This window comes from Electrophorus electricus, chromosome 8 (genome assembly GCF_013358815.1).
Source record: "Electrophorus electricus isolate fEleEle1 chromosome 8, fEleEle1.pri, whole genome shotgun sequence".
Classification (NCBI taxonomy): Eukaryota; Metazoa; Chordata; class Actinopteri; order Gymnotiformes; family Gymnotidae; genus Electrophorus; species Electrophorus electricus.
Genome location: NC_049542.1, coordinates 1,332,905 through 1,349,636, shown reverse-complemented (window position 1 = coordinate 1,349,636; position 16,732 = coordinate 1,332,905). Strand labels below are relative to the sequence as shown.

General features: G+C 38.5%; 3 protein-coding genes across 3 annotated transcripts; all 3 read right to left on the bottom strand.

Moving 5' to 3' along the window:
• Positions 1 to 1,938: 1,938 nt before the first annotated feature.
• Positions 1,939 to 2,961, bottom strand: LOC113568318 (trace amine-associated receptor 1-like). Its single transcript, XM_026996507.2, has one exon. The coding sequence runs from the start codon at positions 2,959 to 2,961 to the stop codon at positions 1,939 to 1,941; it is 1,023 nt and encodes a 340-aa protein (XP_026852308.2).
• A 4,691-nt stretch (positions 2,962 to 7,652) lies between these two features.
• LOC113568315 (trace amine-associated receptor 1-like) lies at positions 7,653 to 8,669 on the bottom strand. Its single transcript, XM_035529133.1, has 2 exons — positions 8,360 to 8,669; positions 7,653 to 8,302 (listed from the first exon to the last, which is right to left on the bottom strand). Exons 1-2 carry the CDS (start codon positions 8,667 to 8,669, stop codon positions 7,653 to 7,655), a joined length of 960 nt encoding a protein of 319 aa, XP_035385026.1.
• A 6,515-nt stretch (positions 8,670 to 15,184) lies between these two features.
• LOC113568314 (trace amine-associated receptor 1-like) lies at positions 15,185 to 16,207 on the bottom strand. The gene is made up of 2 exons (XM_035529132.1): positions 15,888 to 16,207; positions 15,185 to 15,815 (listed from the first exon to the last, which is right to left on the bottom strand). The coding sequence occupies exons 1-2, from the start codon at positions 16,205 to 16,207 to the stop codon at positions 15,185 to 15,187; spliced, it is 951 nt and encodes a 316-aa protein (XP_035385025.1).
• Between the last annotated feature and the right edge of the window lie 525 nt (positions 16,208 to 16,732).

Sequence of the window (16,732 nt, the reverse complement as noted above, 5' to 3'; positions counted from 1 at the left end):
CATCTACCCTGGTGCATCTCACATTTAACAGGGTAGACACACCACCTGGATCCCTGCCTACTGCTGGGAAAGCTTAAGAGGTTATAAAACTGACTTAAACAGGTTATAAAACTGATTCAGTGCACAATGCTGTGTCTTGGTTGTGCCATAAAGCAGTCCCCCAGGTACTTAAACACTTCACAAGTGTTTTCCAGACACAATCGGTGTGATTGGCAGCTGTTTCAACAATTGGAGGTCACTTAGTCAAAAACCTAGACACGTCACTTGCATTATATTGTCACCCAGTGAGTGAGCTAGGGCAATGCACACAGCAAAACATTGCTTGTGCATTTTAACCAGATAGACTATAGGGTATGCATGTGACACTGTTTGGTAAAACCGATGCAATCATGGATATTGTTTTTAGTGAATAATTTGATCACCAATAGTTTTGGACATCATGGAAAGGCAGAGGCTTATTTTAGCTGAAGTTTATATGGAGTTGTTTGGGTGCAGTTGTGTGCAAAAGTCCTGAATGTGAATGAGTGTGTTGGCCTTAGTGTCTAATTCAATTTGAATCTTGAATGCTAATTGTGCTATATGTACAATTTCAGATCACTAGAGTTAAAGTGTACAAGTACAAATCATTCAAAAAAGAGCTTAAAATTGGAGGTGCAGCAACCAGTGTGTATCATGGGACGCTCCCCCCCCCCCGAATCATGTGGTACAGCCTGCCGCGTGCAGGGGGGTTCACCCATGTTTATAGCCACACCCCCGTGAAGGCACACACCTGTACGGGGTTATGTGTTAATGTGTGTCTGTTTATTTAAACCCCTGTGAGTGTGTGCCTCACCATTGGTCATTGTTTCTTTGCTTGTTAGTGTCTGAAGTTGTACGTTTGCATTCAGGTTTGTGTAGCCGTGGTATATGTTTGTTTAGCCCTTGTTAATTGTTAACATAAGTGTTCGCTATTACTGTTATGTGTGAGTGCCACCATTGCATATATGTTTGTGTCATTAAATGTTTCACAATGTCGAGAGAGTTTGTGCATCCTGCTCCTCGCCCTGTGGCACTCAGGCACCATTACAGTGTGGTACTCAAAATACATAACAATAAATGTATCATTTATGTTCACCAAGTTGTCTGTCTTGATATCATTCAAACTCTGGTTGTTGCCAATATTTAAAAGAAATCACATTCATTAAATCATTCAATTGTCAAATCATTAATGATATTTTCCTTAGTTAGAAATTAAGTATTGTGAACATTTTTATTTGAATATATAAGACATAAATTATTATATGTTTTTGCATTCATACACACTCATTAAAATTTCAAGTAAACATAGGTAGGATATTTTAAGTGTAAAATGTCACTGTATATCACCAAAACAACCATACCTATGTAAAAGTTTGATACCAAGATATACATTTTGAAAATTACTTGTAAGTAGTAATTGTTTTGTCAGTAGGAGTTTTGCACATCAAAGGAAATGTAACGATAATTTTATTGTATTATCATTATAGTTTTAAATGGAAGCAGCAGTAAGGGCATAAACATGTAAAATATATGCAATTATTCATGAAATAATAATTTATGTATTAATTATACACACATGGTTTGGACCTTGTCAGACGGGCGTTTTGTTGCCATGCACAACTACAGTTAGACATTCTCTAGTTTTTCAGCACAAACTGTGCACAGTGATGGATGGGCTGTAATCTGCTGCTTTTGGCTTTGCACACATATAGAATGCACCTATAAAACAGGTGTATCTACTAAAGGGGCCAGTGAATGCAGGTGCATGTGAGATGTTACTAATAAAGTAAGTGCCCTGTATACATTTTAAATCAGAAAACACTTCAAAACACTACGAATGACCATGTGTGCAGTGTGGCATTCAATCTGTGTGAGTTCAGTTGATTTTTGAGGAATGTGAATTCAACTCGAAGATGACTTCTACTCAGAACACAGTTTTATTCTTGAGGAACGTTTCTTGAATATTTTGCCTGATAACATAACTTTGAGTGCTTTTCTAAACCAGCTGTAGAAGAAAGCATACACCATAGGATTACATGCTGAATTTGAATAAGTAATCCAATTAATTATTTCCAACATCTGTGGTGGGGCACTATAACCAGAAAATGTCACAATTGTGCTGTAGATACAAAATGGTGTCCAAAATGAAAGAAATCCCCCCATAACAACAGCCAGTGTTTTAGTGGCTTTTCTCTCTGCCTTACTAACAGTGGGATGCCCTCTGGATGTGTTTAGTTGAGAGAGAGTGATGTGGACTAAACGTGACTGTCTCTGGGCAACAAAATATATTTTTATATATACACTCACCATGATAATACAGGGGATATACAAAGAAAACAGAGAAACTATCAAAGCTGTCACTGGTCCTATAACTATTGCACAACCCCCCTCACATATAACATCACCAAAATGTTCAGTGCCAAATATGTTTAGCTCAATGACAATAAATCCCACTGCAAAAGAGTACCCCCAGCAAACAACAATCATGAACATCATAGTAAGAGGAGTGATTATTTTGTGGTACAGCAGGGGATGACACACTGCATAATAGCGTTCAACAGAGATGAATGCCAGATTTAAATCAGAGGCAGTGCACAATATAACATCAAGACTGCTGTGTATTTTACAGAATAATGTCCCCAAATACCAGCAGGTCTCTACAGTGCGTATCATACTGGGAGGCATCACAACCCCTCCTACAAGCAGATCAGTTACAGCCAGAGAGAGAGTGAAGTAGTTGGTTGGAGTGTGGAGCTGCTTGAAATGAATGATGGCTATGATAATCAGAAGGTTTCCAACTAATGCAAAGAGTATAATGACACTAATAACAATGTAAATCACACATTTTACAACCTGTGAGTAAATGAGCTTCTGACACGAGTTAGAATGATGTTCATAACAAAGAGAAATGTTTCCTGTACTCCAATTTTGGTTCATGTCCATAATGTTCTTTTTCTTATCTGTTAAGGAATATGACATCACATAGTAATTTTATTTATTAAGAAAAATTCACGATAGTGATAACAAACCGCTGATTCTAGCAATTATTTTTAAAAAGAGCACCCTTCATTTATCATCTCCCTTTTTCTGTAAAGTTTCCCCCATAATGCCTTTCATGTGCATCCTTACCTCTGTCTGCACACCAGGACAGTTCAGCACTGATCAGAGAGCTGCTTTCATTTATAGTACCACAGTCCTGCAGCAGGAATGCCTTTCTACTAAATCACTCCTCTGTGTTGATCATGTGATACTCCAGATGACAATAATAGCAAATCAAAATACATTTAACACCTACGTCTTCTTTCTTCTTTCAGAAAATTGTAATTTATTCCCTAATGTATCAAATTCAGCTTCCCTATTACAATGTGGAAAAGGTCATGCCATTCCTTCATAAAAAAATGTGGATTTAGGAGCACTTTGTAGTGAACATAGAATACAAATTATATATATTTTGAAATGTTGACCTGCTCAGGGTGGGCTTTTTCTCACCCTTGGGCCATGGACAGGATCCAGGACCCCTCTGGTACCATGAAGCTGATCACCAAAGCCATAAACAGACTAGCTTATGGTTTACTATGCTTGTCTAGCTTTCTGACCTTCCCCCTCTTCTTAGGTGTTATAAAAGCCACAGATTGGAATGGGAGATGCTCATACCTGCCTGGTTATACTTCAAGGACCTGTGACCATAAATTCCATCACACACAATCCCTTAACAAGACAATTAACTTTTCTCATCCCACAGAGATATTTTACAGATAAATATGGTTCTCTTTCCCATAGATTCACAAAGAAACCATTGCCATTTAAACTAATATGATGTCAAATGGTAATCAGCCAGTAATATATGGATATTTTAATATGATCGTAAAAATTATGATGTTTGCTCCTGTTATTTGATGTCTATCTCTTTGATTATTTGTTGTGAATCTAACTATAAGTGTCCATTGTTTCATTCTGTTCCTTATTAATTCATATTATTCATCCTGATCATCTTTATGTTGCTTACCTCATGCTTATTGTAAACAAATTATTAATCACTCCCAGTTGTCTTTACTAGAAATTGTACATGAACCTATTAGTAATTATATTAGTCAGTAGTTTGTAACTTCTAGAATGACATGAAAGGACATGAGGTTGTTACCTCTCCTCCCTAATTCCATGATGCGGCCCAATGTTCTGCATGAACACATGAAGGTTAATGTGCAAAATAGAAAGAGCACTGTAATAAAAACCCCTGATAGCCTGCTGGATTGCCATCATGCTTCTCAGGTAATGCAATTCGAAATGGAAACGAAAACGGTTTACATGGGAACATGCTTGCAGCACACGCCAGATTATGCTCACTAGTAGTAACCAAAGCTAGCTGCTAAATTAATTAATTCAGCAATGTACGTGAGATGCTGGGTCTGCCTGGATAACTCATCAACCTGTCAAACTTTCATAATTAACCTTGGGCTGTTACCTGGTCCAATACTGGTTCAGATTCTGTCGACTACATTGTATATGGCAAAGTCTTCTGTCAGGTTTAGCTGGAAACAGAGGTTGAGTCGCTCGCAGATAATTATGATAGTTTTAATCTTTCAATAACAAAAGGGGATGTCCAAAAATCACAGTCCAAGAATCAGAGCAAACATTTGCAACAGAGAAGGCAAAACAGACAGATATAAACAAATCCAAAGGAGCAGGCAACAAATCACAGAACAAAAAAAGTGCAAAAAATTGAAGAACAGGCAAAAGGTCTAATACACAAGAATGGATAAGTAATACAAACAGGCTCAGCAACGCGTGGTCTCCAAAGTGTGACATTCCCTTTCATGTGAACAAATTGTATTTGAATATTAAAATTCTTAGCTTTTTTTTGGGGGGGGGGGGGGTTTGGGGGGAGTCCTAGTGGTCTGTGGGCTAAGACTTATACCCTTCTTCTACCCTTTCCCTACTACATAGTGACTTTGCTACCAAACTTGGTGATCAGTTGTGCTCTGTTCATGACTTCGTGCTTTCAAGGTTGGTGACAAAGTACTGGCTCTTGTGACTGTAATCCGGTCTTCCCTGTGTGCTAGGTTTCTGGCCCCTATGTAATACAGTCAAATTTGTCCCTGAGTAACTACATGCTTGCTACTCCAGACCCTCAGTGAAAAATCCATGTTTGTCATATCAGCATGTTGAATTCTTATATTGGCTCTAACACACGGCATGTTGTAGAGTCCCTTGTTGCCCCGTTGTCTCCCACTCATGTTCCGCTCACTGTAAGAGGTTTTTGTTGTTGTTTCTGTAAGAACTGCTTGAAAACTGTGTCATCTCACACTAACCTACTTTGTTAGAAAACCCGTTTGTCTGGTCTCAAGCTTGTCAGATCAGCTGAGATTTTGTAAAGGTTTAATTATGGATTACGTATTATGCTCCTGTCCTTGCAGGACCTGATTTTTCTCATCCATTCAAACTAGAAGTGGACACCAGTGGTAATGGTGCTGATACTGTCCTTATACAGGGACTGTATCATCCTGTTAGCTACTTCGAAAGTTCATTAATCATCAGCTGGCATGCAATCCTAGAGAAGCAGAAGAAAGCATTAGCGCTTTAACCTGTGCTGCAACATTTTGTGGTGTATATCGGTGGATGTTCTCAGCATATCACAGTATACATGGATTATAATCCACTAGTGTTCCTACAGCATATCCAGAATAATCCAACTCTAATTCTACAATTCATTAAACACAGGAATGGCACAGAGAACATAGTGGTTGATACCCTGTCCAGATCTTGATTCTCTCTCTTAGATGTGTTATGGGGTTGTTATGTCCATATGTGTGGTGGTTTCTTGTGGTTTCTTGTAGGTCCTGTACCAGGTTTTCCCCCTTGGCACTTTTACATTTACAGCATTTAGATGATGCTTTTATCCAAAGTGACACAATTCTGACAGTATGCAACTTGAGCAATTGAGCGTTAAGGATCTTGCTGAGGGGTAATGACACTGACTGACAAAGATGCACACACCAACAGTGGTTTAAATACACACAAACATTGCAACACTAAACCATGTGCAGGTGTGCGCAGACAGCAGGGGCCTGGTTACAAACAAGACAGACAATGAACTCCCCTTGCTCGTGGCGGGCGAACCACGTGACCAGTGGGAAAGGGAGCAGTCTGTGACAGACGGCATTCAAATTATGGTTGTTACCAATATATAAAAGAAATTGCATTCATTTGTCATATAATTAATGTTATTTTCTTTGGTTATAAATTGAGTACTGTGATCATTTTTATTTGAATATATGAGACCAATTATGAGACTGATAAACGGAGACTGAATAATTAATGAGACTGATTAATAATCATGACACACAGTATTTATACATCATGTGCTTTAGTAGGTAAAACCCCCAACCTTTATGTAGTGTTAGGAGACCAAACCCCCACACATCATCACTGCTGAAGATCTCTGAGGAAGCTGAGAAGTGAAGGCCCCAGCGCTGAGACCCCCTCTCTCATAGCACACCTACTCCCCCTGCTGGTTGCTGTTGGCACAGCCTGGGCCCTCACAACCTTAGTTTAATAGAACCTAAACACCCTGCATCTTTTAAGTGATTTATTTTTGAGTTATTAATATTTACAGTTTTAAGAGTGTCTTCGATTTATTTCTAAAATGACAACAAGCAGTTCTCATTGTAAGAATTCCAGTCTTGCTTATTTGTGGATATATAGATTTGTGCTTTAAAAATCTTTTTTATTATCTATTTATCTTTTTAATATAATTGTCATTTATTATATTATAATCAAGCAAAGCTGTCTGTGTTTTCATTATTCAATAGTTTAATAGTGTACACCGACACCATCTTCAGTATTCTTTCATACATTAAAAACATTCATTGAAATAGTAATTTTTGTTGTAACTCAGGGTTTTGCACGAGAGGAAATTTAATGATAGTTTTACTGTATTATCAGTGTAGTAACAGAGATTGACAATATTATAGAATGGAAGTAGCAATAAGGGCATAAACATGTAAAATATATGCAATTATTCATTAAATAATTATTTATTTATGAATTATATAAACATGCTTTGGAACTGGTCAGACAGGTGTATTGTTGCTGTGCACAATTAGACATTCTGTAGTATTTCAGTTCAGTTTCTGACTACAGAACCATTGTAAGCAGGATATTTTGGATGGCAAGCCATTTCAACACAACAGCACTGACGTGTATAAAATCCAGCAACACAGCTGTGCCTGATACATGCATAACAGTGCAAAATACTTTACTATGAATCTGCAATGTCAGAATCATTACTATGTTGAGAGTGGCCTGCCATCCAAATATGATTTGTTCAGCACTGGTTAAAAACTAGCCAGTGATTAATTGCTCAGGGGATGGCTAACAAACTGTACACAGTGACAGATGGGCTGCACTCTGTAGCCTATGGCTCTGCATGCTTATCAAATGCACCTATAAAAAAAGGTGTATCTAAGAAAGGAGTTAAGTGTTGGGTGTTTCTAATGAAGTGAGTAACAATTATACATGTTATATCACCAAAGAAATCATTTTCAAAACATTACTTGTGACAATGTGTGCAGTACTGCATTGGAAACGTTCATTTTCAATAAGTTCACTTCATCTTTTGAAGAAGTTGAATTATTCTACTCAGGACACAGCTTTATTCTTGAGGAACGTTTCTTGAATATTTTGCCTGATAAAATAACTTTGAGAGCCTTTCTAAACCAGCTATAGAAGAAAGCATACACAATAGGATTACATAATGAATTTGAATAACCAATCCAACCAAACACTTCATACAGCTGTGGTGGAGCACTAAAACCAGAAAATGCCACAATTGTGCTGTAGATACAAAAAGGTGTCCAAAATGATAGAAACCCTCCCATAACAACAGCCAGTGTTTTAGTGGCTTTTCTCTCTGCCTTACTAACAGTGCGCTGCCCTCTGGATGTGTTTAGTTGAGAGAGAGTGTTGTGGACTGAACGTGACTGTCTCTGTGCAACAACATATATTTTCATATATATGCTCATCATGATAACAGAGGGGATGTAAAAAGAGAACAAAGACACTATCAAAGCTGACATTGGCCCTATAACTAATGTACAGCCCCCCTCACATATAACATCACCATAATGTTCAGTGCCAAAAATGTTTAGTTCAATGACAATAATTCCCACTGAAACTGAGTAGCTCCAGCAAACAACAATCATGAACAGTGTAGCAAGAGGAGTGATTATTTTGTGGTAGAGCAGGGGGTGACACACTGCATAATAGCGTTCAACAGAGATAAATGCTAGATTGAAAACAGAGGCAGTACACAATATAATATCAAGACTGGTGTGTATTTTACAGAATAATGTCCCCAAATACCAGCAGGTCTCTACAGACTGTGTCAAACGTGGAGGCATCACAACCCCTCCTACAAGCAGGTCCGTTACAGCCAGAGAGAGAGTGAAGTAGTTGGTTGGAGTGTGGAGCTGCTTGAAATGAATGATGGCTATGATGACAAGAAGGTTTCCAACTAATGTAAGAACTATAATGAGACCAGTGATAAAGTAAATCACAAATTTTGCAGCCAATGGATAAATGACCTTCTGACATGAGTTAGGATGATGATCATAACAAAGAGAAAGGTTTGCTGTGCTCCAATTTGGGTCCATGTCCATCAGGCACTTTCCTTTTATCTGTTTAGAAATATGATATCACAAAGCAATTTTCTTTAACAATTAAGAAACTATTGTATATAGTGGTAACCAAAAATCCTTATTCTACCAGTTATTTAAAAAAAATAACAGCCTTCATTTAAACATGTCCATTTTTCTGTAAAGTTTCACACATAAATCCTTACCTCTGTGTGCACACCAGGACAGTTCAGCACTGATCAGAGAGCTGCTTTCATTTATAGTACGACAGTCCTGCAGCAGGAACGCCTTTCTACTAAATCACTCCTCTGTGCTGATCATGTGATATTCTACCAGACATTCAAAACCTGAGAAGAATCATCCCACAGGTATTCTCATCCTGTTCTCTTAGGAGCTTATTTTAAAGGAGATCAATTATACCCCCTTTACACAAGTTAATGCAGTTCCCTGAACTGTCTGGGACACAATTTCTTACAGCATTCTAATGTCACTAACCTCAAATGACCTGAGTCCAACACAGCTGTTCCTTTTCTTCTCATGTTTTTCATGTGTCTGCAAGATGAAGTTCATCTTAATTTTGGCGATTACCTTTAATGTAACTGTGGATCCTGCAGCGAGTAATGTCAATAACATTCTAAAGATTCAAATCTCATATAAAATCCCAGCTGTTTGTGAAACATGAATAGCGTAATTACTTTTGTGGATATGTACAGTTCCCTCATCTGCTGTTTTGCCAGGGGCATTTGGCAATTACCCCTAGTTTTGTAAAAGGATCATTTCCAGTGCTTTGTTGTATGTACTGACCCAGTTTGTAAAAGCAGTCAGATAAAATTGGTTAGCACAGAGTTTTTGGTTTTGTTTTTTTTTCCAATTTTGCCAATATCCTCTCATCTATTTTGTTCCCTTGCTTTCTTCTTAGCTTCAGCATAATCACACCTGCCAAAATTAGGCTGTGAAAAAGAGATTTTCCAGTTTATCGGCAAATGACCTACGCTTAATGCCCCACCTCCATTATAAGCTTATAAACCCTAACCTTTATAAAACAGTTATACAATTAATACAAATGTCTACATCTAAACTTTGCATCATAGAAATATCACTTGCAAACATTGTGAGTTGAGTGTGTTGAGGAGAGGTTAATATACTCCAAAACACATGGTGTTTCCTGGTGTGGCTAGCAGATCAAAAGGGCAAGGTCTTGCACCAAGTGGACATTACGTGAACACCCCCTAACACGATTCAGGCAAAGTTTTTGATCGCATCTCTACCACACAGAAACAGAGGAAAAGAACATTTGATTTGTATTACATTTCATTTGTATCACTATCAAATCGGGAGATAATTTAAAATCAATTTAATCAATTTAACAGAAAGGGTTTGTCACAATCAGTCCCTCCCAACTTCTATGTTCCGTGTTTTCCCTGTCTTGTGTACCTTAGTTCCTTTCCGTAGTTTCATTTTCTCCTTCCATCATTTAATTTTCCACACCTGTCCCTTGTTTCGGGTCTTGTTAAGTTCATGCAGTTAAACCCTGTCTTGATCCCTGTGTTTTGGCTGTTAATTTGAATGGTTGTATGTTTATTTCCTATGGTTGTCTTGGTTTGTACTCCGTGTTTCCTAGCCTTTGTGTTTCCTAGTGTAACGGTTTTGAGGTCGAGGGCGAACACATGTGCGGAGTACCACTACCGTTGACATGAGAGCGGGCTGAACTCAAAATATGGGAAGCCATATTGAAGGCGATAATAGATTTAATAATAGAAACAGGCAAACAAAAACTGATCAAAGAACAGACAGAACAACAGGCTAACAAGGTGAATAAGGGATCCGGGAAAAAGGGGCCTACACTAGGAAAAACTAACAGAGAACAACAATGATAAATAATGGCGAGTGTAAAGACTTAAACAAGTGGGAATAAAACAGAACTGGGCTACGTAAGATAGACAAAACAATATTCACAACGATGAAACAGGTAATAGAATTGATCAAGGAAAACAACAGATAGCGAAAGAAACGAAAATCAGAGAACAAACGAGACCTAACTAGAAATACCACGAGCATAGAGCAGGAGAAGTAAACCTGAAACCATGAAAGACATTCTTTGACAAAGACAATGACCAACAAACAAGATACGTAGGGACGGGGTTTTTATAACACTACAATCTGGGACAAACTAGAAACAGTTGATGTGAAAGGGGAGGAGAACCATGGAGGAACCATGGAGACAAATGAAAACTCAGAAGTAACTAGATTGCCCGGGAAACGGGGAACATTCCGGTCTGTGGATGTTACACCTAGCCCTGAGTTTTCCTAGCGTCTTTTTTTAGCCTGCTTCCCCTGTTTGCCTTCATTTATCCTAGCCCTTGTCTTGTAAACATGTATCCCCGTACACTCCGTGTAGGCTCTTTGACCCCATGATTCTAGATTTGCTCTGAATAAATCTCATTCTTCTCCGCACATGCATCTGCTTCCTTACTGCTCAGCATTGCAGGGTTATGCATGAACAGGTATTCTTATGTTACCCTTAATGATGTTTATAAGGGAGCCAAGTCTGAACTGGACTGAAGCTATGGTGAAAAAGAGGTGCAGTGCTTCCTGAGCTGCCCTTTCTGTGGTTATGCTGAAGCACAGGCTGAACTAAAGCTGCTTTGGCCTGTTCTTGACTTGCCTTCGTAATCCCTGCCAGTATAACTGCCAAACGGCCGGTGCACCGCACTCAGCAGAATTTTTCCTCAGCGGGCATGGCACCAGCAACTGCCATACATGCTGCCTGGGAACTGGTTCCTCCCACCAAGCACTAAATCCACATCCTGGCTGAAAAGGAAGTCTTCATATTTCACAGGTGGTCCTCTTTATCACTTCGCTCTCTCCCTGAGGCAGTGCCGGCACTCTTCAGGGACAACAAGAAAAGGCTGCATGCAGGCTTCCTCAATGTTGGAAGTTGAAACAGTTTTCCTTTAGTGCTGTGATCCACCTCAAAGCCTGGCCGTCAGGCTCTTTCAACTGCATAAACCAAGAGTGATCAGGATGAATGGGATGCTATAGAAGTAAATGGTGTAGCCCTGTCAACAGCACACAGCCTATACTGTCAAATGGCCCAGCTGGTTCTTCTCCACAAAATAAATTTCAGCTTTAGGGCTTGGAATGGTCCTGCCTGCCTGTGTAAAACATCAATCCCATTCTGGATCCACCTGCTGTCTTCACCGTCATGCTACCCAACGGTCTTCTACCTCACAGGCCACCTTCATGGACCTGATGCACTGTGGCCTCCTGGACCTGTCTGTCCCAATCCCAGCACCTGCTCTGCCTCTAGTCCTGACCCTGCTCCTTCTCCAGTCCCAGAGCTTAGTCTTCTTGCTGCCCTCTCTGCCCCTGTTCCTGTTTGGCCCTGGACTCAGGTTCTGGCCCAGCTACTGTCCTGGTTCCTGCTCTTGACCTGATCCAGAATTCCATACATCAGCTGATTCCTGGCCTGCCTCCCATATTCCCTCTTGCCCTAGGCCTTCTTTTGTGCAACACCTCAGGCTGGAGGGGGTTTGTCATGGTTTTATCCATCTAATATCATGGTATCCATGGCAACATTGCCATGTTGTCTGTGATTTGTTCCTGATCTTGTCTCCGTATTGTGTCCCATTTTATCCTCCCCACCCTTTATTGTGCTTATCTGGGTCTTGTTTATTCCTTGTTAGCCTGTGTGTCACTCTTTTTGGTTTCCACTCCTTATTGTTGTTTGTTGTTTGTGTTGTTTTCCTATTCCTATTCACATTCATTTGCACTTTTTTTCAAGAAATATCCTTTCTTACGTATAGTCCCTGGTTTTTCCATAGTTGTATGTTGGATTTGTTTGCTTGTAAAGTTCCTGTCCACCAAGGTCATGAAGCTTTACTCAGCCCTGGGTAGGGCTTCCAGTAATGCTCATTGGAGTTTACACTTGAATTCTGTATACTCAGCATTAACATTGCAAATTAGATAATATGAATTTTTGGCCTTGATGCAAGGCATTATGTGTAGTACAAACACAACTCATCACCCTAAGAACACCACCCCCACAGTGAAGCATGGTACAACCCAAAACACTGCTCATCACCTTGAGAACACCAACACCAACCTGAAGCATGGTACAATCCAAACATTGCTCATCACCCTGAGAACAATATCTCCACAAGGTGGGATACTGCTCATCTGCATGTACTGGGAAACTGTTCAGAGCTGAAAGGAAGATGTATGGAGCCAAATACATGGAATTTCTTAAAGAAAACCTGATACATTCTGCAAGGGACTTGAGATTATAAACCTAAACATACTGCCAAAGATATACGAGTGTGACAGACTGACATCACTAACATGAACACCATCACGCCTATACAGAGACAATCTGAGCAGAGCCAAAGACAAATTTGTTCATCTTCTTCGGAGATCTATTAAAGGGGGTCAAGGAGGTGAATTCTAATGTACATTGCTGTACATTAGGATAGGTCAGTTGACTAATAAATCACATATAGATTAGTCCTTAATGAGTTTTGACAATTGGTGAGTTCTTCTGGGAGTTGAATGCTTTCCACATTTGTGGTAAGCTTAAATAAACTTGTGTAATCTACTTGGTAGTAAGGACTGCATTTAAGTTTTCAAAAAAGAATTATGAAAAAACTATTTTTTTTAATTAATTGTAGCAAAAACAATGGTTTAGAGTTGTGATTGCATGTAATTTTCCAATCAACCAAGTGCTCCAATCAACCTCTTTTCACTTTTAATAAATTGAATTCAGTCTTTAAATAATTAATTAGTATCTTTTGTGCTTTTGCCTAATTGGAATGGAAAAACCCATGGCCAGAGATTACAATATGTCACCAGTCTGCCCAATTGGTGTGTCTGCAGTGTTCTACCTCTCACATTACTAGCAGATGCGTCTTGTTTCACATTCATTATGAAACAATATTGAGTGTCTTTTATAACTGTTTCCAATCAAATGTTTTGAAAATGTTATATAGTATAATTTCCGGGCCCATACATTAGCATTTATTCATGAAAATCATCCTAGTTTTGGATTTACCTTCATCGACTTCCCAACCTTTCCACCATATCCAAATGTTTTTTGGCAATATTATTGATATATGATTATTATAGTTGTTATTAAACATCTGTTATTACCATTAACATTCATATCATTGTCATTACAGAAGTCTTGACCTGATCTATAGATACTGCAGATGGCTGAGAGCTGTCAACGTCCTGTTGCAACAATATCAACTGGGCCAGCAGCATCAAACCTAGAACCATTTATTGCACTCTATCACTCTATATTTGATCATCCATTGAAAAGCAGAGAGTCAATTCTCCGTTAGCACAAAAAGGTAAAGCTGGGATATGGATTTGCTACCCTGATATCATATTCCAGCTAGAATGACTGATCACTTATAACAATGACTTTCTACTCCCTAGACCAGCTTACCTGGGTGTCCACCTTGACAATCTGCCAATCTGCTGTGTAGGAAAGCACTATTGTTCCAGAGTCCCTTCCCACCAATAGCCAGCAAGTTTCCCAAGCAAAACATCTCTCAGCTTCTGGTGAGTGTTCAAGCTCCACTAAACAAAGCCAATTCTGATTAATACATTCTACAATTATTGCGAGTCCTTTATTTTGAAGGAACTTATATATAATTTTTTAAAATGTATTTAATATTTTGTATTTTTTATTAATTTATTGTGACTGTGGCAGCAAGTGAGGGGAGTCAAATTCAAGAGAATCTTTATTTTCTATAGTCAACTCAAGCAAAACGTTTGAAGAACAGGTGATGCCTTTAGGTGCAGGATGATTGAGAATGTGCAGTACAGACAGTAGGAACCTATAGGCAACAAAAGAGAGCAAACAAGGAACAGGAGTGTGTGTGTGTGTGTGTGTGTGTGTGTGTGTGTGTGTGTGTGTGTGTGTGTGTGTGTGTGTGTGTGTGTGTGTGTGGGTGTGTGTGTGTGTGAGTGGGCATGTCCCTCCAGCTGGGTGCTTGTAACATTAATTAGCTGTTAAATAAATGGGACCAACACTGGATCAATAGAACAAATCTTCACTGTCCTTACCAAAGTGCATGCACAACGTTATTATGGTAATTTATCTAAATTTATCTAAATTTACTTAACTGCAAAAAATAAATAAATAAATAAATAATTAAAATACGTATGAAAAAACAGATAATATTCAAAGGTAGAAGGGGATACAAACTGACAAACCACACGATCACAAATTTTATTTATTTATTTATTTATTTTTCACAAACATCCCCAGGGAAGGGTACCTAATTCATTAAGGGCTGGTGTCATTTTATTATAAACACAACCGCTGCAGTGCTGGGCCTCATACGCACTACCATGTTACTGCCATGTTAGTGTAGAGAACAAAGAACGCTGATGACATCACAATACAGCTACTAATCTACAATTTTGTTCAAATTAAATGTTCTTTCAATTAGGATTATAAACAATGCTTGTATTAATGACTAAATGTTCTTAGAAGGCTGTTCAGTTCATTTTGTTGCTTTATTCTACTATGAACACAGATTTAATCTAGGTGAATTTTTCTCAAATATTTTTCCTGATAAAATAACTTTAAGAGACTTTCTAAACCAACTGTACATGAAAGCATACACAATAGGATTACATGCAGAATTTGAATAACCAATCCAAACAAACACTTCATACAGTTGTTGTGGACCAATATAACCAAAATATGTCACCATTAGACTGTAGATAAAAAATGGTGTCCAAAATGATAAATACACTCCCATAACAACAGCAAGTGTTTTAGTGGCTTTTCTCTCTGCCTTACTAATAGTGGGCTGCCCTCTGGATGTCTTTCGCTGAGAGAGACTATTTTGTACAGAACGTAGTTGTCTGTGTGCAACAAGATATATTTTGAAATATATGCTCACCATTACAATAGAAGGGATATAACAAGAGAAGAAGGCAACTATTAATGAAGTAATTGGCCCTAGAAGTGCTGAACAGTCACCCTCACATTTAACATCACTGTAGTGTTCAATGCCCAGAGTGTTTAACTCCATGACTAAAACTCCCAGAGCAGAAGAATAGCCACAACAAAGAGCAATCATGAACAGAGAAGTAAGAGGAGTCATTTTACGGTGGTACAGCAGGGGATGACATACTGCGTAATATCGCTCAATAGAAATAAATGTCAGATTTAATACAGAGGCTGTGCACAATACAGCGTCAAGGCTGCTGTGTAATTTACAGAATAATGTTCCCAAATACCAGCAGGTCTCTATAGAGCGTATCATACTGGGAGGCATCACAAGTCCTCCTACAAGCAGGTCAGTTACAGCCAGAGAGAGAGTGAGATAGTTAGTTGGTGTGTGGAGCTGCTTGAAAAGAATGATGGCAGTCATGACTAGAAGGCTTCCAAATATTGTAAGAATAATAACAGCTCCAATGACAAAATATATCACAACTTTCACAGCCAGAGGATAATCAATCTTCTGACACGAGTTAGGATGAAACTCATAACAAAGTGAAATGTTTCCTGTGCTCCTATATTGTAGGCTTGAGTCCATCGTGCTTTTATCCTTTATCTGTAAAGTTGATTTAAAATTAGGAAATAATGTGTTTTCCATAATAAAAATGGCCATGTAAAGCAGAACTTGTTTCTAAGAAATCTTTACAAACAGCATTTGAAAACATTTGTTAAGCATGAGCAGTACACAAAGAAAATATCTGTGAATACCTGCTGAAATAAATAACATATCATATATAATACAGTTACATGCTCAGTATGTACAGATGTATAACAATCAGATTTATTCTCTATTGTTCATGTCAGCAAGGATTGCCCCATAATGCCTTTCATGTACATCCTTACCTATATCTTCACATTAGGACAGTTCAGAACTGATCAGAGAGCTGCTTTTATTTATAGTACCACAGTCCTGCAGCAGGAACGCCTTTCTACTGAATCACTCCTCTGTGCTGATCATGTGATAATCTGAAAATGTACAAACAGGAATTTAAGTGATAAAATATGCCAACTCTCACAGCCAGTAGATTTATGATTACAGTTAAAGCATTTATCTGACACTTTT

Bases quoted from the DNA above. Each gene is read 5' to 3' on its own strand.
- LOC113568314 (XM_035529132.1), bottom strand. From the start codon at position 16,207: ATGGACTCAAGCCTACAATATAGGAGCACAGGAAACATTTCACTTTGT. The intron at 15,816-15,887 runs TAAATTACACAG...TATTTCTATTGA, and splicing joins TATTTGGGAACATTATTCTG to GCGATATTACGCAGTATGTC.
- LOC113568315 (XM_035529133.1), bottom strand. From the start codon at position 8,669: ATGGACCCAAATTGGAGCACAGCAAACCTTTCTCTTTGTTATGATCAT. The intron at 8,303-8,359 runs GTAAAATACACA...TTTTCAATCTAG, and splicing joins GTATTTGGGGACATTATTCT to CATTTATCTCTGTTGAACGC.
- LOC113568318 (XM_026996507.2), bottom strand. From the start codon at position 2,961: ATGGACATGAACCAAAATTGGAGTACAGGAAACATTTCTCTTTGTTAT.